Genomic DNA, 25,530 nt, shown 5'->3' on the forward strand with positions numbered 1-25,530 from the left:
GTTCAGAAAAAGGCTAACTAATTCTGGATCTCCAAGCTGTAGTACTCTGGTACAATTCTAGTCTCCCCACGGGTGAATGAAAAGTATGGGCACGAACCTTTAGTTTGTTCCGAATGAACAACATGTAACTGGTGTGCACCTGAAGCATTCCACATGTGTAATGGTTATGTTCAAAGCACTTCAAACATTTTTTCTGACAACAGAGAGGTTTTTACAGGTTGAACAGCTCCTTGTAAACCAAATGACTTACTCCAGTAAGCAATCATTGAATCTGCCTACGTGCTTCCAAGTATGGCCCCAGAATGCTCTCTGCAACCCATACAGATCTTCCCAGTCCTTGCCTGAGAGTTTCCTCTTGCTGGTTATGACTGTGACCTCTGGGTCACCTCCCAAAGAGCCAGTGTAACCAGAAATCAAGTAAATTCAATATTGTGGGGAATGGGGAAACTGCTCCAATAAGGGTGTAATGAGTGGTTGGGTGATCTTCACTGGTCAGGGAAGGAAGAGCAAGAGGATTCCTATACTACTGAATCAGTCCATATCTCTGTCTCAATTTCACTTATCAAACCCGAGACTAAATCAACACTGAGGATGGATCTGGTGGGCAGGTGGTACATCACTCATTCAACGTGTAAAGTAGGTAATTGCTCTATCCTGGCTGCATCAGACAAGACCATCATAAATCTAGCCCCTGAAATAATCTACCTAGCCTTGGGTTGCAGCAATATGCCCAGAATTCAAAACGCAAGACATCAATATGCTTCCCAGTGCCGTAGGTTTGATGGCGCCGAAACAATTAGCATCTGATGCAACAATAAAAAAGAGGAACTAAAATTGGAAAGCATCACATCTAAGGCTGAAGCAGAAAATCTGCCTTCTCACTGATGATGGAGTAATGATACGGACTAAACTGTACTGTTCCAGAAAGGATGTCCTACTAACCACCAATGGATGAGGTAGTGGCCAGTGCTGATATTGGTGACAATATTGCACCAATGTCTGGTCAACTCAACAAGACCTCAATCTAGAGTGAAAAACCTTTTCCTGACCAGGGTATAGAATCGGATTTGCCCATTGAGTGACAAAAGGCTTTGTTGGAAAGACGTTTTGAGGTAAGCATCAAGGTCTGGATGGTACCATGAGCTTCAGGGACTTCGGCCCCTGATCATGGATCCTTCCACACCCATTAAAAAAAACTTATTCTAGGGCTATGGGTAAGGTCGGCATTTATTGCCCATCCCTAGTTGCCCTTGAGAAGGCGGTGGTGGGCCTTCACCTGGAACCGCTGCAGTCCGTGTGGTGAAAGTACTCCCACAGTGCTGTTCGGTAGGGAGTTCCAGGATTTTGACCCAGCACTGATGTCAGACTTAACTGGAGGTGTGTAGAGCAGTGGCTGTAATTAGTGGAAGCAGACGCTGCCTTAAGTCCTGATCAAATTATAAACTTTTAACTGGGCATAAAACAAGTAGACCTATTCAACTTAATAATGAGCATAGCATAAACCAACAATGATGATGGAAGAAGCAACACAACTAAGACCGGTGCCAATGTTAGCAAAAGAGCGGAGGTGGAGTCATGGGGAAGTTCACATGCAGAGTTCGCAGGGGTGATGTGTGCTTTGCTTTTTAAATTTTGTGCTAAAGGTGAGGGAAAGAATGGGATTCAGCGACAGAGTAAAGCTGCCTCTACTCTGCATCAACAACATTGCCCCACCTCACAAAACTGCCCCCTAATGCACCAGTGTGGCATTTTCCCCTATTCCCCAAAACAGCTGTCCTTTGGGATTGCCTTTAAGAGCCAGTTGTGTGCTGAGAGTGCATTAAGATCCATTTCACCTCGAATCCTTTCATTCCAGACTTCCTCCAAACAGTCGGCAGGTCCCAGAGGTGAAAAGTCAGTGTCTTAACTCATTTTGCCGCCAAGCGTTCCTTAAAAGGCTAAGCATTACAGATCCTTTAGTATCAGTCCTATATTTCCGTTGAACATTCATATTCATGTCCCATGCATTAATGTTTGTGTGAAGCATTTGAAATCGTGGTAAATTCTTCAGAAATACTAGAGAACTTTACATAACTGCTGGAAACATTATACTGTTCCTGCATCATTAACAACCCCTGACCCCAGTCAGTAGGCATACAAAATACAGGGCATTCTTCTTTGCAGGGTACAGTTGGATGGAGTGTGTTTAGATGAGGCTGAAGCTATATGATTTTGCTGCAGTGACATTTGCAAGTGATCATAGGTAGTCTTCTGTTGGGATTTCCATTAATATTGTGCACCATTGGATCAATTACCTATCTGGACGTTTCAAAACTCACGTCAGTCTTCTTTAGAGGCAATGAAGAAGAGGATGAGGTGGTCCCTCTGTTCATTGGACTTGCTCCATTTCCTGCAGGCTGGGTCTTGTCCACTGGTGTGTGCATTCTGTGAGCATCCAGCATCTCCAGCAGCAAGTCATACAGTGGCACTACGTTCTTACACTTCATACTGTACAGGTGTTCCATTCCCTTGTTACTGGTGATCAAAGCACATTATCGGGAAATCAGTTCAGCATCAGCTGAGTACACGCAACATACACAGAAATATCCCAAACCTCCCAAGACCATTCACACGATTGCGCAGACCAGTCACTCTGGCATATTAACTGCATGGGTACAGTAGCATGGTTATGTTACTGAACTAATAATCCAGAGGCCTGGACTAATAATCCAGAGACATGAGTTCAAATCCCACCATGGCAGTTGGGGAATTTAAATTCAGTTGATTAAATAAATCTGGAATAAAAAGTTTGTATCAGTAATGGTGACCATGAAACTACCGGATTGTCATTAAACCCATCTGGTTCACTAATGTCCTTTTGGGAAGGAAATCTGGCGTCCTTACATACTCTGGCCTATATGTGACTCCAGACCCACAGCAATGTGGTTGACTCTTAACTGCCCTCTGCGGTTCAAGAAGGCGGCTCACCACCACCCTCTTAAGGGCAATTAGGGATGGGCAATAAATGCTGGCCTTGCCAGTGACGCCCACATCCCATGAACTAATAATAACAAATGTTATATATAAATCGAGAATTTTTAAAAAAGCTGTAGAAAGGTAAGTGGAAGGGTTATACAATTGGAAGTTGCTGCTATGTTGATCAATTACAAAGGTATAAGCCCATATTTGTCTGGGGTTGACGAGGCAAATTTGACCGAAAAGGAGGGAGTGTAGTGATATATGTCAGGAACACTCGAGGGGTAAAGGGCACCTTCGACCAGGAGGCAAATTACAAAATCAACAGCTCTGCTTAGACACCTCTTATGCTTCCCTCCCCCGCTGCCGTAACCATTTACACCGTCTCTCTTTTGTTTCTTTACTTGTCCCATTACCATTCCCTTTTGCCTTGCCCCATCATCCCTATTGTCATTGAATCACTCCTGCCTGCCACCCTATCACAGACCTTCCCCTTTGTTCCTTCCTCCTCTTCCCCTTTTCCCTGGCTCTGTAGTTGCTCAAAAGCTATTCATCGCCAGCATCTTCCAGTTTTGACCAGGACCTAAAACGTTAACACTGCTTCTCTCTCCACAGATGTTGCCTGACCGGCTCTAAGACCTTCTCTAATCAAGCGTCATTCAGAGGTGGAATGACGTCCCTGATACTGTATATGAGTATAGACGATTGTATGAAATTGTATATGAGTATTGAAGATTAAGGGGTGTTTAAGATGATTAAAGAGGTTGATAGGGTGGGTAGCGAGAAACTATTTCCTCTGACGGGGGAGTTCAGAAGCTTAAGGGGACACAATATTTATATTAGAGCTAGGCTGCTCAGGGGTGAAAGCACACAAAGGGTAGTGGTAATCTGGAGCTCTCACCTGCATACAAAAAGCTGTTGAGGCTGGGAGTCAAGTAAATATTTCAAAACTTATATTGATAGATTTTTGTTAGGCAAGACTATTAATGGTTACAGAACTAAGGCGGGTAGATGGAATTAAGATACAGATCAGTCACGATCTAATTGAAATGCTCGCGGGGCTGAATGGCCTCCTCCTGTTCCTATGTTCCTAACTCATATACCAAGAGCGAACGTCATGGTTTTAAACTATAACTAATTCTAGAGTGGACCTGATCTATCATACAATAGTTGATCCGTTTGTATGTTTGTGAATGTGCCACCATATTTAACAGGAGCCTGCCAGGCACATTCAGTTCTTAAATAATCAACTGATAGGGAACACGGCAAAGGAACAAACGGGGAGAGACTGCCAAAAGCACAAATCATCAGTGTTACTCAGTTTCACAGCAGGTAAGCAGCCAGGTAGCATTACCTGGAGTATAGCACTATTAGTGAGGCAAAGAGCTACCATCAGTAACTGTGTGAGCGAGGGAAAAGAAAAAGAAAGACTTGCATTTATATAGCGCCTTTCACGACCACCGGATCTCTCAAAGCGCTTTACAGCCAATGAAGTACTTTTGGAGTGTAGTCACTGTTGTAATGTGGGAAACACGGCAGCCAATGTGGGCACAGCAAGCTCCCACGAAGTGATAACGACCAGATAATCTGATTTTGTTATGTTGATTGAGGGATAAATATTAGGCTAGGACACCGGGGATAACTGCCCTGCTCTTCTTCATGTAAAGTCTCATCTGAAAGACAGCACCTCCAACAATACACAGCACTCCCTCAGCACTTCACTGGAGTGTAAGCCTAGATTTATGTGCTTAAGTCCCTGGAATGGGATTTGAACCCATGACCTTCTGACTCAGAGGCAAGTGCGCTACCCACTGAGCTATAGCTGACACTGTAAGAGAGGGAGGAGAGAAAAAGGGAAGGAGAGAAAATGAAGGAAAGAGTGATGAAAGAGAGAAGGAGATGAAAGGAAAGGGAATGAAAGAGAGAGGTGGTGAGAGAGTGATGAAAGAGAGGATGATGGCATGAAAGAGGAGCCAGGGAATGAAAGAGAGAAGAGAAGGAGAAAGGGTGAAGAAAGAGGGAAGGAGAGAGAATGAAAGAGAGAAGCAGAGTGATGAAAGGGAAAAGGACAGCGAGGGAATAGAAGAGAGAAAAACAAATAGTGAATGTGAGAAAAGGGGGAAACGGGAGAGAGGCACAAGTGGAGAAGGTTCAGAGTGAGGGATTGATCACAATTTAACACCCTACGAGTGGCATGAGTCAGACTGATGGCAGAAACCCCTAACACTCCATGGTGTCATGTATGTAACAACACTGCAATACTGTATATACGTAGGAAATGCACACCTTGACCACAGGGGTTGAACTTGTGGGAGACACTCCTCACCTTGTCATCCAGATATATAAAGGGAGGTACCACGCAGGGTCATCACTTCTTGGTCCTGTGAATAAAGGTTCAGGTCACAGAGTGACCTTGTCCATAGAATGTGCCTCGTGTGGATTTGTGGTATTGTGTAAGAACATTACATTGGCGACGAGAAACAGGCATTCACAGCTCATATACCAAAACGCCACCCATGATGATGAACAGTAGTACTGTGTTGGTGAGGACTGGGACGATTTCGTTGAGAGGCTCCAGCAGAGTTTTGTCACGAAGGACTGGCTGGGAGACGCAGCGGCCGACAAGCGAAGGCCTCATCTGCTGACCAGCTGTGGACCTAAGACTTACGCACTCATTAAAGACCTGCTAGCACCCGAGAAGCCGGCGGACAAAACCTTTGAAGAGCTCAACAAACTAATTGGTGAGCATCTCAAACCGGCAAGCAGCGTACACAGGGCTCGACACAGATTCTATACCCACCGACGTCGGGAAGGACAGAGCATACCGGATTTCGTTGCGGACCTCCGGCGCTTGGTCAGTCTCTGTAAGTTCACAGACGCCTGCAGGAGGGAGATGCTAAGGGAGTCCTTTATTGAGGGCATCAGTCATGCTGGGATTTTCAGAAAGTTAATTGAGACCAAGGACTTGACCTTGGAAGCGGCGGCGTTGAAGGCTCAGACTTTTATGGCGGGGGAGAAGGAAACCAAGATGATATACGCGCGCAACTCTGCCTCCAACGTGGCGATGGATCAGGGAGTCAATATCATAAATGCAACACAGAGCCCCGCAGGCAGGTAAGGGCAGTTTGAGACATCCCAGGCAGCAATAGACCCAAGAGTAAATCTCCAACAGAAGACCATGGCAGGCTGAACGGACATTTACGCCCCCCCAGTGGACAATGCGGCCTGGGATGGGGCCATTGACACCCACTAACAGGGTGCTCAAGAGCAGTCAAAGGGACAATCAGCGAGGAATGCCTTGTAACAGCTCTTTTGTTCACAACAGTGGGAATCTCAGTTCATGCTGGAGGTGTGGGGGCAGACATGCTGCCAAGATTTGCAGGTTTCAACAGTTTGTCTGCAGAAATTGTAACCTCAGTGGCCATTTAGCCAGAATGTGCAGAAAGCCTGTAACCAGGCTAATATACGAGGCGGATGAACCAGATGAGGGGTCTGCGAGGCAGGATGACGCTTGGGGCAAATCAATGGACACTGAAGTTCAGCAGGTTCATGTGGCAAACATTCACAGCTCATATACCAAAACGCCACCCATGATGATGAAAGTCCTATTAAACAGAATCCCTGTACGCATGGAGCTGGACACGGGGGCCAGCCAGTCACTCATGTGTGTTCAACAATTCAAAAAGCTGTGGCCACTCAAAGCCAGCAGACCCAAACTAGAACGCATTGAGACGCAATTACGGACGTACACCAAAGTGCTAGGCAGTGTAATGTTGGAGGTCACACACGATGGATCGGTGAACCGGCTGCCGCTCTGGATTGTCCCGTGCAGTGGTCCCACACTGTTGGGGAGGAGCTGGTTAGCTGAGATGAAGTGGAAATGGGGGGATGTGCACGCCATGTCATCTGTGTAGCGAAGTTCATGCTCACAGGTCCTACAGCAATTTGAATCACTATTTCAACCTGGCATCGGGACGTTCAAAAGTACCAAAGTAGTGATACGCATCACCCCGGACGCCAGATCAGTGCACCACAAAGCCAGAGCTGTGCCATATATTATGCGGGAGAAAATTGAAAATGAGTTGGATTGGTTGCTGAGAGAGGGCATCATCTCGCCCATTGAATTCAGCGACTGGGCGAGCCCCATCGTTCCCGTCCTAAAAACGGATGGCTCGGTCAGGATCTGTGGCGACTACAAGGCCACTATCAACCGGGTGTCCCTACAAGACCAATACCCGCTCTCAAGAGCGGAGGACCTTTTTGCCACGCTGGCAGGCAGCAAGCTGTTCACCAAGTTGGACCTCACTTCAACCTACATGACCCAAGAACTGGCCGACTAATCTAAACTACTGACCACCATCACCACACACAAGGGACTGTTTGTTGACAACAGGTGTCCGTTTGGCATTCGATCAGCGGCCGCGATTTTTCAAAGAAACATGGAAAGCCTGCTCAAATCCATTCCCGGAACAATCGTATTTCAGGACGACATCCTCATCACCGGTCGTGACACCGAGGAACACCTCCACAACCTGGAGGAGGTGCTACGCCGACTGGGCCAGGTAGGCCTGCGACTAAATGTGTGTTTTTGGCTCCTGAGGTTGAGTTCCTGGGCAGGAGGGTTGCTGCAGATGGGATTCAGCCTACCGAATCCAAAACTGAGGCGACTCGACGAGCGCCCAGGCCCTGCAACACATTGGAGTTGTGTTCATTTCTGGGACTCTTGAACTATTTCGGGAACTTTCTGCCGAACTTAAGCACATTGTTGGAGCCGCTACACGTGCTCCTGCGCAAGGGTTGCAATTGGTTTTGGGGGGACTGTCAGGAACGGGCTTTCAAGCGGGTGGGGAACCTACTTTGTTCAAATAAGTTGTTGACCCTGTACGACCCCCGTAAGAAATTGGTTCTGACGTGTGATGCATCGTCCTATGGGGTTGGGTGCGTGTTGCAGCAGGGTAACGCTGAGGGCCAACTACAACCTGTGGCTTATGCCTCCAGGTCGCCCTCTCAAGCTGAACCGGGATATGGGATGGTTGAGAAGGAAGCACTCGCATGTGTCTATGGGGTGAAAAAGATGCATCAGTACCTTTTTGGCAGGAGGTTAGAATTAGAAACGGACCACAAGCCATTAACATCCCTGCTGTCAGACAGCAAGGCTGTCAATGCCAATGCGTCAGCTCGCATACAGCGATGGGCTCTCACGCTCGCTGCATATGACTACACCATCCGGCACCGGCCAGGCACCAAAGACTGCGCTGACGCGCTCAGCAGGCTTCCACTGGCCACCACTGAGGGGGCAGCGGAGCAAAGCGCTGAGATGGTCACGGCAGTCGATTCCTTTGACAGAGCAGGCTCCCCCATCACAGCCCGCCAGATCAAAATCTGGACCAACAGAGATCCCCTCCTATCCTTGATTAAGAAATGTGTCCTGACTGGGGATTGGGCGCCCGCACACGGAGCATTCCCAGTGAACAAGCAACAAGAACATTCAGCAGCATGCACAGTCTCTGCGGTCAGCCCGGACAGGCCGGAATCACCACAGGGGACAGACACACATACCAAGACTCAACAACTAGAGCCCCAACTGCGGCGCTCCACGAGAAAGCACAGACCACCCGAGAGACTTAACCTATGATCCCAATAAGATGTTGAGGGGGAGGTGATGTCATGCATGTAACCTTTATGTAACAACACTGCAATACTGTATATATGTAAGAAATGCACACCTTGACCACAGGGGGTGAACTTGTGGGAGACACTCCTCACCTGGTCATCCAGGTCTATAAAGGGAGGTCCCACGCAGGTTTATCACTTCTTGGTCCTGTGAATAAAGGTGCAGGTCATGGAGTGACCTTGTCCATAGAATGTGCCTCGTGTGGATTTGTGGTATTGTGTAAGGACTTTACACATGGTACAATGATAACAGTGCCCACACTGCTTATTTTAGCCTCAAGCACAAAAGTCTCCAAAACTGAGCCACTAAATTAGCTCCATAAGGTGTAAAGGATGAGCATGAAGACAAAGTAGGCAGATCCCTGTTACTAAGCTCAGATATCCTCAGTCCAAATCTGAAATATTTCACCTGAAAAATTCATCTGTAACATTGTTGCTGATCTAATGGTCAAGGTAATAAGGATGTGGGGACAGCAGCCACCTCAAGCTAGGACTACAGATTGGTTAAAAAAAAACAACCTGGTGTTCCTGAGAGTGGGGGAGGATCATGATTGGCTTTGGGGATGGTTTGTCTCTAAAGCAGTCCATTAACATATATAGTCCATGTCTCAGAAGCATTTATGAGGGCAGGTACTACTACTGCTCTGTAGATCATGAGCTTTGGTGCTGGTTTTAAGGTTTTGGTCTTCAAACACTCTCTTCCTTAGGCAACCAAAGGCTGTGCTGGCACGCTGAAGGCGGTGTTGGACCTCGCCGTCGATGTCTGCCCTTGTTTACAGTAGGCTCACGAGGTATGGAAAATGGTCCACGTTATCCAAGGCCTCATCATGAATTTTAATAATCGGGGGGCAGTGCTGTGTGGCGAGGGCAGGTTGATAGAGTACCTTTGTTTTACGGATGTTCAGTGTAAGACCCATGCTCTCGTACGCTACGTTGAACGTGTTGACGATGGTTTGGAGTTCGTCCTCCGAGTGAGCACAGATGCAAACATCAACTGCATCTTATAATTCGATGATAGAGGAATATATATGCTTCTGAGACATGGACCAGAACAGCAGATGTAAAGTCCTTACTCTACAGCATGAAACCACTCGAGGCACATTCCAGGGACAAGGCCACTCTGTGACCTTAACTCTTTATTACAGGACTCCAGAAGTGATGACCCTGCGTGGGACCTCCCTTTATATACCTGTGTGATCAGGTAAGGAGTGTCTCCCACAAGTTCACCCCCTGTGGTCAAGGTGTGCATTTAAGTTGAGTGTATACAGTAATACAGTGGTGTTACATTGTAGTTACAAACATGACATCATCTTCCCCCCCCGCAGAGTCTTACTGGGATCATAGGTTCAGTCTTTCAGGTGATCTATGCTCCCTCGTGGAGCGCTGCAGTTGGGGCTCTGGTTGTTGGACACTGATGTGAGTGTCTGTCACCTGTGGTGATTCCGGCCTGTCTGGGCTGACCTCAGGGACTGTGCATTCTTCCGATTGCTCTTGTTGCACGTTCACTGGCGGTAGTGTGAGCTCCATCTCATGGTCTTCTTCAGGTTCTTCCGTGTCCATCCTGAACCTTTTTTTTACTTGGTCCAGGTGCTTACGGCATATCTGGCCATTGTTGAGTTTTACCACGATGATCCTGATCCCCTCTTTGCCAATTACAGTACCCTCAAGCCATTTGGGCCCCATGGCGTGATTGAGGACGAATACAGGATCATTTATTTCTATACATCTCCCCCTTGAATTTCGGTCATGGTACTCGTTTTGTGACTTGCGCTTGCCCTCAACTATTCCGGTCAGGACTGGATGGATGAGGGACAACCGAGTTTTGAGTGTCCGTTTCATGTGTAGCTCTGCGGGCGGAACCCCCGTGAACGAGTGCCGTCGGGATCTATAGGCCAGCAGGAGGCGCGATAGGCGGCATTGTAGGGAGGGTTTTTGAATCCTGAGCATACCTTGCTTAATGATTTGGACTGGCCATTGGAGGCTGGCTTGAACGGCACAGTCCTGACGTGGTTGATGCCATTGTCTCCCAGAACTCCCGGAATTCATAGCTCGTGAAACACGGGCCATTGTCACTAACCAGGATGTCCGGCAAGCCATGGGTTGCAAAGATCGCACGTAGGCTTTCCATGGTGGTGGATGACATGCATGAATTCAGGATGATGCACTTGATCCATTTTGAGTACGCATCTACTACAATGAGGAACATCTTCCCCATGAATGGACCCGCGTAGTCAACGTGAATACGTGACCATGGCTTGGTGGGCCAGGGCCACGGCCTGAGCGGGGCCTCCCTGGGGGCATTATCCAGCTAGGCACAGGTCGTGCACCTGCAAACACAGTGTACCAGGTCTGAATCAATTCCAGGCCACCAAACGTGTGACCGGGCAATGGCCTTCATCATCACAATGCCTGGGTGCTCGTGTGGAGTTCCCTGATGAATGCCTCCCTGCCTTTCTGGGGCATGACTACCCGGTTGCCCCATAGTAGGCAGTCGGCTTGGATGGAGAGCTCATCCATCCGCCTGTGGAATGGTCCGACCTCCTCAGGGCATGCTCCGTGTGCGGGCGCCCAATCCCCAGGCAGGACACATTTCTTAATCAAGGATAGGAGGGGATCTCTGTCCAGATTTTGATCTGGAGGGCTGTGATGGGGGAGCCTGTACTGTCAAAGGCATCGACAGCCATGACCATCTCAGCGCTTTGCTCAGCTGCCTCCTCGGTGGTCGCCAGTGGGAGCCTGCTGAGTGCGTCAGTGCAGTTTTCAATGCCGGGCCAGTGCCAGATGGAGTAGTCATAAGCAGCTAGCATGAGGGCCCGCCACTGTATGCGAGCTGATGCGTTGGCATTGACAGCCTTACTGTCTGACAACAGGGATCTGAGTGGCTTGTGGTCCGTCTCCAATTCAAACTTCCTACCGAAGAGGTACTGATGCATTTTTTTTACACCATAGACACATGCAAGCGCTTCCTTCTCGACCATGCCATATTCCCGTTCTGCTTGAGAGCGCGACCTGGAGGCATAAGCCACAGGTTGTAGCTGACCATCAGCATTACCCTGCTGCAACACACACCCAACCCCATAGGACGATGCATCACAAGTCAGAACTAAATGTTTACAGGGGTCGTACAGGGTCAACAATTTGTTTGAGCAAAGGAGGTTTCACAGCCGATCAAAAGCCCGTTCCTGACAGTCCCCCCCAAAACCAATCGCAACCCTTACGCAGGAGCACGTGTAGCAGCTCCAACAACATGCTCAAGTTCAGCAGAAAGTTCCCGAAATAGTTCAACAGTCCCAGGAATAAACGCAGCTCCGATGTGTTGCAGGGCCTGGGTGCTCGTCGAATCGCCTCTGTTTTGGATTCGGTGGGCCGAATCCGATCTGCAGCAACCCTCCTGCCCAGAAACTCAACCTCAGGAGCTAAGAACATGCATTTAGACTTCTTGAGTCGCATGCCTACCCGGTCCAGTCCTTCAGGTTGTGGAGGTGTTCCTCGGTGTCTCGACCCATGATGAGGATGTCGTCCTAGAATACGATCGTTCCAGGAATGGATTTAAGCAGGCTTTCCATGTTACGTTGAACAATCACGGCCGCTGATCGAATGCCAATCGGGCACCTGTTATACGCAAACAGTCCCTTGTGCGTGGTGATGGTGGTCAGTAGTTTGGATTCGTCGGTCAGTTCCTGGGTCATATAGGCTGAAGTGAGGTCCAACTTGGTGAACAGCTTGCCGCCTGCCAGCATGGCGAAGAGGACCTCCGCTCTTGGGAGCGGGTATTGGTCTTTTAGGGACACCCGATTGATGGTGGCCTTGTAGTCGCCACAGATCCTGACAGAGCCATCCGCTTTTAGAACGGGAACGATGGGGCTCGCCCAGTCACTGAATTCAACAGGCGAGATGATGCCCTCTCACAACAGCCGGTCCAATTCGCTCTTGATTTGTTTCCCGCATTACATACGGCACCGCTCTGGCTTTGTGGTGCACTGGCCTGGTGTCCGGGGTGATGTGTATCACTACTTTAGTGCCTTTGAAAGTCCCAATGCCCGGTTGAAATAGTGACTCGAATTGTTGTAGGACTTGTGAGCACGAACTTCGCTCCACCGAGGACATTGCGTGAACATCCCCCATTTCCAGTTCATCTCGGCTAACCAGCTCCTCCCCAACAGTGCGGGACCATTGCCAATCCAGAGTGGCAGCCGGTTCACTAACCCATTGTGTGTGACAGCCATCACTGCACTGCCGAGCACCGGAATGATTTCCTTGGTGTAAGTCTGTAATTGTGTCTCAATACGTTCTAGTTTGGGTCTACTGGCTTTGAGTGGCCATAGCTTCTCGAATTGCTAAACGCCCATGAGTGACTGGCTGGCCCCAGTGTCCAGCTCCATGTGTACTGGGATACTGTTCAACAAAACCCTCATCATCATTGGTGGCGTTTTGGTGTATGAACTGTGAATATTCGCCGCATGGACCCGCTGAACTTCGGCGTCCATCGATTTGCCCCAAAAGTCATCCTGCCTCACAGAACCCTCTTCTGGTCCCTCTGTCTCATATATCAGTCTAGTTGCAGGTTTTCTACACATTCGAGCTAAATGGCCACTGAGATTTCAGTTTCTGCAGACAAAATGTTGGAATCTGCAAGATCTGGCTGAGTGTTTTACCCCACAGCTCCAGCATGAGTTAAAATTTCCATTGTTGGGGACAAAGGGACTATGGCCAGGAATTCCGCCCTGACTGTCCCTTTGACTGCTCTTAAGTACCCTATTAGTGGGTGTCAATGGCCCCATCCCGGGCCGCATTGTCCACTGTGATGGCGTGAATGTCCGTTCAGCCTGCCATTGTCTCTGTCGAGGTCCTGCTCTGGGATCTATTGCTGCCTGGTAAATGTCGGACTGCCCCTGCCTGCCTGCGGGGCTCTGAGTAGCATTGATGCTGTTGACTCCCTGATCCATCGCCACGTTAGGGGCAGAATTGCGTGCGTAAATCATTTTCAACTCTTCCTCCCCCGCCATGAAAGTTTGAGCTAACAACGCCGCTGCTTCCAAGGTCAAGTCCTTGGTCTCAATTAACTTGCGAAAAATTCCCGCATGACCGATACCCTCGATGAAGAAGTCCCTTAGCATCTCCGCCCTGCAGGCGTCTGTGAACTTACAAAGGCTGGCCAAACGCCGGAGGTCCGCTACAAAGTCCGGTATGCTCTGTCCTTCACGACGTCGGTGGGTGTAGAATCTGTGTCGAGCCATGTGTATGCTGCTCGCCGGTTTGAGGTGCTCCCTGATTAGTTTGCTGAGCTCTTCAAAGGTTTTGTCTGACGGATTTTCGGGTGCCAATAAGTCCTTCATGAGCGCATAAGTTTTTGGCCCGCAGCTGGTCAGGAGAGGAGCCCGTCGCTTGTCGGCCGCTGCATCCCCCAGCCAGTCTTTAGTAACGAAGCTTTGCTGAAGCCTATCGACAAAATCATCCCAGTCTTCCCCAACACAGTACCGTTCCTCTGTGCTACCGGTGGCCATTCTCGTGGGTCGTGAATTCCCGTTTCTCATTGCCAATGTAAAGTCCTTACTCTACAGCATGAAACCACACGAGGCACATTCCAGGGACAAGGCCACTCTGTGACCTTAACTCTTTATTACAGGACTCCAGAAGTAATGACCCTGCGTGGGACCTCCCTTTATATACCTGTGTGATCAGGTAAGGAGTGTCTCCCACAAGTTCACCCCCTGTGGTCAAGGTGTGCATCTAGGTTGAGTGTATACAGTAATACAGTGGTGTTACTTTGTAGTTACAAACATGACAGCAGGCATATCAAAGCACTGGAGAAGTACCATCAACGCTGCCTCAGTGTTCTTGCGCAGGCCAACATCCTCAGCATCGAAGCATTGACAATGCTCGATCAGCTCTGATGGACGGGCCACATCGTCCGTATGCTCTACTCAGAGCTCCGACAGGGAAAACGAGCCCAAGGTGGGCAGAGTAAATGTCATGTATCTTAGACTTCACTACATGCCTCGTGTGAATCTGTACTGAGGGGACAGGACTTTACAGTGGCGACGGGTTACGGGATTACAGAATCCACAGAATGGTGAACAACGGATCAGATGAAAAGTACAATGCGGGAGACAATTGGGAGGACTTTATAGAAAGGCTCCAGCAAAGCTTTGTAACCAAAGACTGGTTCGGCGACGATAAGGCAGACAAGAGAAGAGCCCATCTCTTGACCAGCTGTGGCTCGAAAACATACGCTTTAATGAAGGATCTATTGGCACCTGAGAAACCAGCAAGCAAGTCGTTTGAAGAATTGAGACCACCTGAAGCCAGCGAGCAGCCTACACTGGCCAGACACAGGTTCTACAACTACAGACGCTGTGTGGGCCAGAGCATACCCGCCTTCGTGGCGGAACTTTTGAGGTTGGCTAGTTTATGTGAGTTCTCCGATGAGCTGAGGAGAGAAATGCTGAGAGACTTTTTCATTGAAGGAATAGGCCACGCAGGCATATTCCGAAAGCTCATAGAGACCAAGAACCTGACCTTAGAGGCAGCAGCACTGGTTGCACAGACATTCTTGGTAGGGGAAGACGAAACAAGGTTGATTTACAATGCAGGTACAACAACTAACGAAATAATGGAACAAGGAGTTCACAGCATTAGAAAAGCTGCTACCCCCACACACAGACAAAACCAGCAGAACAGGCTTTCGACAGCAAGCAGTGGCAACAGAAGCCATCAAGGGCCACAGGAATGGCTGTTCACACCTCATCAACCCACAATGTGAGCAATCAACTATAAACTGAGAGAAGCTCAAGAGAGATCAGCCAGACGCAGCTCATTCTTTGCAAGCAGTCTGTGCTGGAGGTATGGGGGTGGGCACTCATCAAGGGAATGTCGATTTCAGCAGGATGTTTGCAGGAACTGTGAATATACAGGGCATTTGGCCCGCATGTGCAAAAAAACGGCAGCTCGGCTGGTATACGAATCGGATGGGTTGGAAAGCGGACCAGAAGACGGTGGGGACAGTACCCGGGACACCGTTGTACAGCGGGTCAACACGATCAATGGCCATTGCTCCTACGATAGGATGCCTCCTATAATGATGAGGGTCCTACTCAACGGGATATCCGTCAACATGGAGCTGGATACTTGAGCGAGTCAATCTCTCATGGGCGCGCAACAATTTGAAAACTGTGGCCGCATAAAAGAGACAGACCAAAACACACAAGGGTCGACACCAAACTAAGGACCTATACCAAAGAAATCGTACCAGTCCTCGGCAACGCCATGCTCTCTGTCACACACAAAGGGACAGTGAACCGACTTCCCCTGTGGAATTTCCCCGGAGACCCCCCAGAACTGCGGGGGAGAAGCTGGCTGGCAAAACCAAACTGGAAATGGGATGATGTCCATGCCATGTCATTAGAGGAACGGACCTCCTGCTCAACAGTTATAAAGTGATTTGAACATCTCTTTCAGCCAGGTGTGGGCACTTTCAAAGGGGCCAAAGTCAAACTCTACATCACACAGGATGCTAGACCGGTCCATCACAAGGCCAGAGCTGTACCCTATGTGTTGAGGGAAAAGATTGAACACAAACTAGACAGGCTTCTGCGGGAAGGCATTATATCACATGTGGAATTTAGCGACTGGGCAAGTCCCATCGTCCCAGTCATGAAGCCTGATGGATCCGTACGAATCTGTAGGGACTACAAATCTACCATAAACAGAGTCTCCCTACAGGTCCAGTACCTGCTGCCCAGAGCGGAGGACTTATTTGCCACATTGACTGGAGGTAAACTTTTCTCAAAATTAGACCTTACATCTGCGTATATGACGCAAGAATTGACCGAGGAATCCAAGCTACTCGCCACCATCAACACACATCGAGGCCTTTTCATGTACAATCGATGCCCATTCGGCATCAGGTCGTCAGCTGCCATATTCCAGCGCAACATGGAGAGTCTGCTCATGTCCATCCCGGGGACGGTTGTATTTCAAGTCGACAGGCTTATCACGGGCAGGGACACCGACACCCATCTCCGTAATTTGGAGGAAGTACTAAAGCGGTTGGATCGGGTAGGCCTACGAGTCAAGAAATCCAAGTGCCTGTTTCTCGCACCCGAGGTTGAATTTTTGGGCAGAAGGATTGCCGCTGATTGAATCCGCCCAACAGAGTCCAAAACAGAAGCAATTCGCCTGGCACCCAGGCCCCGGAATGACTCAGAAATGCGCGCCTTTCTCGGGCTACTCAATTACTCAAGAACTTAACCACGCTGCTGGAGCCTCTCCACGTGCTACTCAGGAAGGGGTGCGATTGGTTTTGGGGGGACGCCCAGGAACGCATCTTCAATAAGGCACGCAACCTTCTGTGTTCCAACAGTGTTTTGACTTTCTTTGACCCAGGTAAAAAGCTAGTTCTCACATGCGATGCGTCAGCGTATGGGGTCGGGTGCGTTTTGCAACATGTCAATAGTGCGGGCAAATTACAACCCATAGCTTATGCCTCCAGGTCACTTTCGCGGGCAGAGCGCGGGTACGGAATGGTAGAGAAGGAGGCGCTCGCGTGCGTGTACGGTGTCAAAAAGATGCACCAATACCTTTTCGGGGCCAAGTTCGCGTTAGAAACTGATCACAAGCCCCTCACGTCCCTCCTATCCGAGAGCAAGGCAATAAACACCAACGCCTCGGCGCGAATTCAACGGTGGGCACTCATGCTGGTGTCCTACAACTATACCATAAGGCACAGACCAGGCACAGACAACTGTGCCGACGCGCTCAGCAGGCTACCCCTGGCGACCACAGAAGGGTTTGACGAACAGGACTGTGAGATAGTCATGGCAATCAATGCCTTTGAGTCCACAGGTTCGCCCATGACGGCTCGCCAAATCAGAGCCTGGATGGCCAGCGACCCCACGTTATCCTTAGTAAAAAGATGTGTCCGAACCGGTGACTGGGCAGAGGCTCGCAATGCCTGCCCCGAGGAATTAAAACCCTTTCACAGGTGCATGCATGAGCTATCACTACAAGCAGACTGCCTGATGTGGGGCAGCCGAGTAGTCATGCCTCTGCAAGGCAGAGAGGCATTTGTCCGGGAGCTCCACCGCGAGCACCCGGGGATCGTTCTCATGAAGGCCATAGCCAGATCCCATGTCTGGTGGCCTGGTATTGACGCGGACTTGGAGCTCTGCGTCCGAAGGTGCACCATTTGTGCCCAACTCAGCAATGCCCCCAGGGAGGCTCCACTGAGCCCCTGGCCCTGGCCTACCAAACCGTGGTCGCGGGTGCATGTACACTATGCGGGCCCATTCATGGGCAAAATGTTCCTCGTAGTTGTAGATGCATTTTCAAAGTGGATCGAATGCACCATTTTAAACTCGAGCACAACCTCCACCATTGTGGAGAGCCTCGCAACCATGTTTGCAATGCACGGAATCCCTGACATATTAGCTTCACCAGCGCAGAATTCCAAGACTTTATAATTGACCACGACATAAATCACGTCAAGACGGCACCGTTCAAGCCGGCCTCCAACGACCAGGCGGAAAGAGCAGTGCAAATCATTAAACAAGGCATGCTTAAAATCCAAGGTCCCACGCTGCAGGGTCGCCTGTCGCGACTGCTGTTGGCATACAGATCTCGTCCGCACTCACTGACTGGGATCCCCCCCGCGCAACTGTTGATGAAAAGGACTTTAAAAACAAGGCTCTCATTAAACTCCCAGACATGTACGAAATCATTGAGGCAAAGCGCCGTAAGCTGACTGAGTACCATGACAGAAATTCGAGGGGGAGATGGAATGAGATAGGGGACAAAGTGTTTGTACTAAACTATGGCAGGGGTCCCAAATGGCTTGCAGGGACAGTAACGGGCAAGGAAGGAAACAGGCTACTGGTAGTACAAATGGACAATGGCAAAACCTGCCGGAGGCATGTAGACCAAGTCAAAAGCAGATTTACCAACAGCACTGCGGAACCAGAGGCAGACTACAATGTGGAACTCGCACCACACCTGGTGGACAGACAGAGGGAACAACCTGAGGAAGGGCAATCCCAACAGACAGCCCAGGTGAGTCAACAACGATCACACCAATCGAAACAGACAGCCCAGGCGAGATACCAGCAACCACACCCAAAGAAAAACAGACACCAAGGCAAACAACTGAACCACAACTCAGACGCTCCATGCGAGAGCGTAGACCACCTGAGAGACTGAACTTATAAAGACAATAAGACTTTGGGGGAGGGTGATGTCATGTATCTTACATTATTATATATAACTGTATCCCAACATGCTATACATGACTGTAATAAGATATGACCTGTAACCACCAGCATACCTTACCACCAGGGGTGCACTTGCAAGAGACAGGTATATAAGGACAGATCTCAGGCAAGTGCAGCATTCCAGAGCTGTGAAATAAAGGTGCAGGTCCAGAGTGACCTTGACTTCACTACATGCCTCGTGTGAATCTGTACTGAGGGGACAGGACTTTACAGTAAATACTCCAAGGACACCCTGAAGGCCTCATTGAAAAAGTTCAACATCCCCACCGACACCTGGGAATCACTGGCGCAAGATCGCTCAAAATGGAAGAGAATAATCCGTGAGAGCGTTGAACACGTCGAGTCTCTTCGCCGGGAGCAAGCGGAGAGCAAGCGCATACAACGGAAGGAGCACATGACCACCCGAGCACTTCAACAGACCGCCACTTCAACCACCGTCCGTCCAACCTGTGACAGAAACTGTAACTCCCGCATTGGACTTAACAGGCATCTGAGAACTCATTTTTAATGTGGAAGCAAGAAATCCTCAACACCGAGGGACTGCCTATGATGATTGTCATGTATCTCACACTACTATACATAACTGTATCTTACCATGCTATACATGACTGTAACTAGAGATGACCTGTAACCACAAGCATACCTTACCACCAGGGGTGCACTTGCAGGAGACACTGGATACCTGTTCTACACAGGTTATATAAAGACAGGTCTCAGGCAAGTGTGGCATTGGAGAGCTGTGTAATAAAGGTGCAGGTCCTGAGTGACCTTGACTTCAGCATGTGCCTCGTGTGAGTCTGTACTGCAGGGACAGGACTTTACAATGATATTACATTAACATCTAGGTGCTTTAATAAACATAAACTGTTTATTAAAAGTTCACATTTTACGTTGCTTTGATATTTTTATACAAAAAATACATTAATATTTACCTTTAAATCCCCCCAAATGGTTTGCTGGCTTTGGCCAGTACTGGGCAGGGAGGGGCAAGGCTTACGAACAGCAAGTCCTCCCAAGCTCTGTGAATGGCCAGTTTTCCTGTCAATCATGGGAGTTGCAGGCACAGGTTCATGCTGGGAGTCGTTGACTGCTACCTTGTTGGGCTGAGAGAGATCGCTCTGGAAGCCCCATGAACTCAAGCCCCAGGCTTCTCAGTGAGGCACAGGCCTCTAATGGAAAACCATGTTAGTCACATTTTAAACACACAGTGCTGCCATATAGACATGTTTAATCGTGTTTTTGCTGATTTTACAAATTTTTACACCTTAATTATGCTTTAAATCTGATTTCCTGTATTCTGTTTCTCAGTTCAGCTAGAGTCCAATTCGGGGCAAGTGGCCGGCACCTGTAACGGGAGAACAGAGAAGGCTGGAGTCGGAGCAACACCCCATTGCTATGAGAAGGGCAATATACAGCACAGGAAGCCGTTCGGCCCATCGAGCCTGAAGGAGCTACCAAATTAGCTCCACTCCCCTGCTCTTTCCCCGAACCCCTGCACATGTTTCCTTTTCAAATATTTATCCAATTCTCTTTTGAAGTTTACTATTGAATCTGCTTCCACTACCCCTTCAGGCAGTGCATCGTAAATCATATATGGGAACGGTGGAATTGTGGTTATGTTACTGCAGAGGTCTGGACTAATAATCTGGAGACATGAGTTCATATTCTAATTTTTAAAAAGCTAGTATCAATAATGGTGACCATGTAACTACTGGATTGTCGTAAAAACCCATCTGGTTCAGTAATGTCATTTAGGGAAGGAAATCTGCTGTTTTCACCTGGTCTGGCCTAACCTATATATGACTCCAGACCCACAGCAATGTGGTTGACTCTTAACTGCCCTCTGAAATGGCCACTCAGTTGTACAAAACCACTACGACAAAGTCACTGTTGGAGTACCTTCACCACTGCATTGGTTCAAGAAGACGGCTTGCCATCACCTTCCCAAGTGCAGTTAGAGATACCCACATCCCGCGAATGAATTAAAAAAAAACTAATTGTGTAAAATTATTCTCGCCTCCCCCCACTGGTTCTTTTGCCAATTATTTTAAATCTGTGTCCTCTGGTTACCAACCCAGCTGCCAGTGGAAACAGTTTATCCCTATCAACTCTATCAAAACACTTCATATTTTTTAACCCCTCTATTAAATCTCCCCTTAACCTTCGCTTCTCTAGTCTGTCCACATAACTGAAGTCCCTCATCCCTGGTATCATTCTAATAAATCTCTGCACCCTCTCCAAAACCTTCTTAACGTGGGTGCCCAAAATTGGACACAATTGGACAGCTGAAGCCTAACCAGTGACTTAGAAAGGTTTAGCATAATTTCCTCCCTTTAGTACTCTATGCCTCTATTTATAAAGGGTTCCATATGCTTTTTATTAATAGTCTTATCGACTTGTCCTGCCACTTTCAAAATGTTATTTTGTTACTTGCGTTTATTGAGCCTTCGTAAGGCCCAGAATGAAGCCTGCGTTTGGTTTGGGCAGGTATAGGTTCAGCTGGTGAGACAATCACTATCACTAGGGGGGTAGTGCTGGACAGGCTAATGGGACTCAAGGTAGACAAGTCCCCTGGTCCTGATGAAATGAATCCCAGGGTATTAAAAGAGATGGCGGAAGTTATAGCAGATGCATTCGTTATAATCTACCAAAATTCTCTGGACTCTGGGGAGGTACCAGCGGATTGGAAAGCAGCTAATGTAACGCCTCTGTTTAAAAAAGAGGGCAGACAAAAGGCAGGTAACTATAGGCCAGTTAGTTTAACATCTGTAGTGGGGAAAATGCTTGAAACTATCATTAAGGAAGAAATAGCGGGACATCCAGAAAGGAATAGTGCAATCAAGCAGACGCAGCATGGATTCATGAAGGGGAAATCATGTTTAACTAATTTACTGGAATTCTTTGAGGATATAACGAGCATTGTGGATAGAGGTGTACCGATGGATGTGGTGTATTTAGATTTCCAAAAGGCATTCGATAAGGTGCCACACAAAAGGTTACTGCAGAAGATAGAGGTACGCGGAGTCAGAGGAAATGTATTAGCATGGATAGAGAATTGGCTGGCGAACAGAAAGCAGAGAGTCGGGATAAATGGGTCTTTTTCGGGTTGGAAATCGGTGGTTAGTGGTGTTCCACAGGAATCGGTGCTGGGACCACAACTGTTTACAATATACATAGATGACCTGGAAGAGGGTACAGAGTGTAGTGTAACAAAATTTGCAGATGACACAAAGATTAGTGGGAAAGCGGGTTGTGTAGAGGACACAGAGAGGCTGCAAAGAGATTTGGATAGGTTAAGCGAATGGGCTAAGGTTTGGCAGATGGAATACAATGTCGGAAAGTGTGAGGTCATCCACCTTGGGAAAAAAAATAGTAAAACGGAATATTATTTGAATGGGGAGAAATTACAACATGCTGTGGTGCAGAGGGACCTGGGGGTCCTTGTGCATGAATCCCAAAAAGTTAGTTTGCAGGTAATCAGGAAGGCGAATGGAATGTTGGCCTTCATTGCGAGAGGGATGGAGTACAAAAGCAGGGAGGTCCTGCTGCAACTGTACAGGGTATTGGTGAGGCCGCACCTGGAGTACTGCATGCAGTTTTGGTCACCTTACTGAAGGAAGAATATACTAGCTTTGGAGGGGGTACAGAGACGATTCACTAGGCTGATTCCGGAGATGAGGGGGTTACCTTATGATGATAGATTGAGTAGACTGGGTCTTTACTCGTTGGAGTTCAGAAGGATGAGGGGTGATCTTATAGAAACATTTAAAATAATGAAAGGGATAGACAAGATAGAGGCGGAGAGGTTGTTTCCACTGGTCGGGGAGACTAGAACTAGGGGGCACAGCCTCAAAATACGAGGGAGCCAATTTAAAACCGAGTTGAGAAGGAATTTCTTCTCCCAGAGGGTTGTGAATCTGTGGAATTCTCTGCCCAAGGAAGCAGTTGAGGCTAGCTCATTGAATGTATTCAAGTCACAGATAGATAGATTTTTAACCAATAAGGGAATTAAGGGTTACGGGGAGCGGGCGGGTAAGTGGAGCTGAGTCCACGGCCAGATCAGCCATGATATTATTGAATGGTGGAGCAGACTCGAGGGGCTAGATGGCCTACTCCTGTTACTAATTCTTATGTTCTTATGGATCCATTGGGCATGGAGGATGGAATTCCCAGGGTACATTAGGACCACCACACCCCCCCCCCCCCCCCACCCGACACACCTAGAGTGATCCTTCGATGTGATGGGGCTGAATTTAATAAGCCACTTCCTTCCCCTGAGCATAATTCAGTGGGGAAGCTTAAGAGAGGCAGAAACACAGCAATCCAGGATCCACCACAAACTGCAACCTCCCAGCTCCACTGGAGTTGTGCAGAAGTTCCGGCCCTGTTGGCTGAAATTTGTGGCAGAAGTTGAATTTTATAAAAATGATACAAAGCTGATGATATGTTAATGATAGTATGTTTTTTTAGATTTTAAGAGGGTGCTAATGGTGCTACTGACTCTTCAAATTATAACCATAGAATTACAGAGAATGTACAGCACTGAAACAGACCATTCGGCCCCACAGGTCTATGCCAGTATTTATGCTCCACACGAGCCTCCACTCACCCTACTTCATCTAACCCTATCAACATATCATTCTATTCCTTTCTCCCTCATGTATTTATCTAGCTTCCCCTTAAATGAATTTACACTATTTGCCTCAAGTACTCCCTGTGGTAGCAATTTCCCCATTCTAACCACTCTCTTGGTAAAGAAGGTTCTCCTGAAATCCTTATTGAATTTATTAGTGACTATTTTATGTTTATGGCCCCTAGTTTTGGTCTCCTCACAAATAGAAACATTTTCCCTATGCCTACCCTATCAAACCCCTTCACCATTTTGAAGACCTCGATCAGTTCAGCCTTCTCGTTTCTAGGGAAAGGAGCCCCAGTCTGTTCAATCTTTCCTGATACTTACAACCTCTCAGTTCTGTGAATATTTCTTGCACCTTCTCTAGGGCCTCTATACCCTTTTTGTACATACGGAAACGGTGTAATTATTCGGGAGCGGTGACAAGCTGCCAATCGGCTGGGTACTGGGTGCGGAGAAAAGGGCTCTGCTCACCTCATGTGCCTGATGTGGGAGAGGAGGAGGAGGAGCTGGGCTAGCCTCCGAGACTGCTGCTGCAGCGAGAGCCCTGCCCTGGTGATAAAGTGAACCAAAGCATCAGTGATTTTGTCCAAGATGATCTGAATCTGCTCACTGTCATTCAGAGCTTCCATGGTACTGGAGAGGAAGGGGAAGACACCTGCGGGGAAACAAACAGAACAGTTAGGAACAGCACCGCACGGGAACGAGAGCACTTGGAATATAAATGCTTCAGCGGGGCTGACAAATCTCACAAACAACAACAACTTGCATTTATATCGCGCCTTTGATGTAATAAAACATCCCGAGGTGCTTCACAGGAGCGTTGTTGGACTAAATTTGACACCGAGCCACATAAGGCGATATCAGGGCAGGTGACCAAAAGCTCGGTCAAAGAGGTAGGTTTTAAGGAGTCTCTTAAAGGAGGAACGAGAGGCGGAGAGGTTTAGGAAGGAAGTTCCAAAGTTTGGGGCCTAGGCAACAGACAGCACAGCTGCCAATGGTGAAGTGATTAAAATCGGGGATGTGGAAGAGGGCAGAATTGGAGGACACAGTGATCTCAAAGGAATGTAGGGCTGCAGCAGGTCACAGAGATAGAGAGCATGGCATGGCCATGGAGGGACTTGAGCACAAGGATGAGAATTTTAAATTCAAAGCGTTGGCAGAACGAGAGCCAATGTAGGTCAGCAAGCACAGGTTTGACAGGTGAACGGGACTTGGTGCGAGTTAGGCTACAGGCAGCAGAGTTATGGATAAGCCCAAGTTTACGGAGGGTGGAAGATGGGAGGCCAGCCAGTAGAGTACTTGAATAGTCGTGCCTGCAGGTAAAACAGCACAGATGAAAGGAGTGCCACAAGACTCACAGAGGGCCAATTTTAACTGCTGGTGGAGAAAGGGTGGACAGCGGGCCGAGTGCGCCCATCACCCGCCCATTCTTGCGGCATGAGGACTGGTTAATTTTGAGGCCCAGGGCTCATTTGCCTTCCAAGTGGGCGCCATGCTGCAGCTCACCGGTTCTGGGATGGTGGGGTCGGAAGCTGGGGGGAGGTGATCTCGGAGTGGGGGGAGTGTGGAGGAAGAAGGTGCCCTCAGGCAGGCCAGCAGTGGCCTCGATTTTATTTGTGGGGCAGGAGGTGCACTCCTGCTCTTCAGTACCCTGCCCAAGATGGTGGCAGCTTGAGTGACAGCGTTAACGGGTTGCTAAATGACCAAAGGCATTTTCAGGCCACTATCGCCATAGTTACACCGGCGGAGGGAGTTAAAACAGGCCTACAGTTAGTCTGCATCATGAACTTCAATTATGCACGGGAAACCATTAAAGCCTCCTGAATTTCAATGCTGGTGACTTAAGCCACTACCTAATTCATTAAGAAGACTACCACCAAAGCATAGACAACAAAGGCAACAGTAAGAAGGAGATAGGTGAGAAAATTTGTCTGCAAATTTTGAAGGCGTGTAACAAAAATAGAGTAGCAATGTTAATAGACTTTAATTACCCTAATATAG

The 25,530-nt window shown here is 48.4% G+C and overlaps 1 protein-coding gene across 6 annotated transcripts in view; it reads right to left on the minus strand.

Annotated features, from left to right (window-relative positions):
* Positions 1 to 996: 996 nt before the first annotated feature.
* Positions 997 to 25,530, minus strand: part of esr1 (estrogen receptor 1) — a 408,574-nt gene continuing 384,040 nt past the window's right edge. For all 6 annotated transcript variants that reach the window (XM_070889920.1, XM_070889924.1, XM_070889921.1 and 3 more), the window contains 2 exons: positions 24,001 to 24,184; positions 997 to 2,514 (listed from right to left, as the gene is read on the minus strand). In XM_070889920.1, the coding sequence (XP_070746021.1) occupies positions 2,295 to 2,514; positions 24,001 to 24,184 (404 nt within the window). In that variant the 3' untranslated portion in view covers positions 997 to 2,294. The remainder of the gene's footprint in view (positions 2,515 to 24,000; positions 24,185 to 25,530) is intronic.

The sequence above is a fragment of the Pristiophorus japonicus genome, chromosome 9 (genome assembly GCF_044704955.1).
Source record: "Pristiophorus japonicus isolate sPriJap1 chromosome 9, sPriJap1.hap1, whole genome shotgun sequence".
In the NCBI taxonomy this organism is placed as follows: domain Eukaryota; kingdom Metazoa; phylum Chordata; class Chondrichthyes; family Pristiophoridae; genus Pristiophorus; species Pristiophorus japonicus.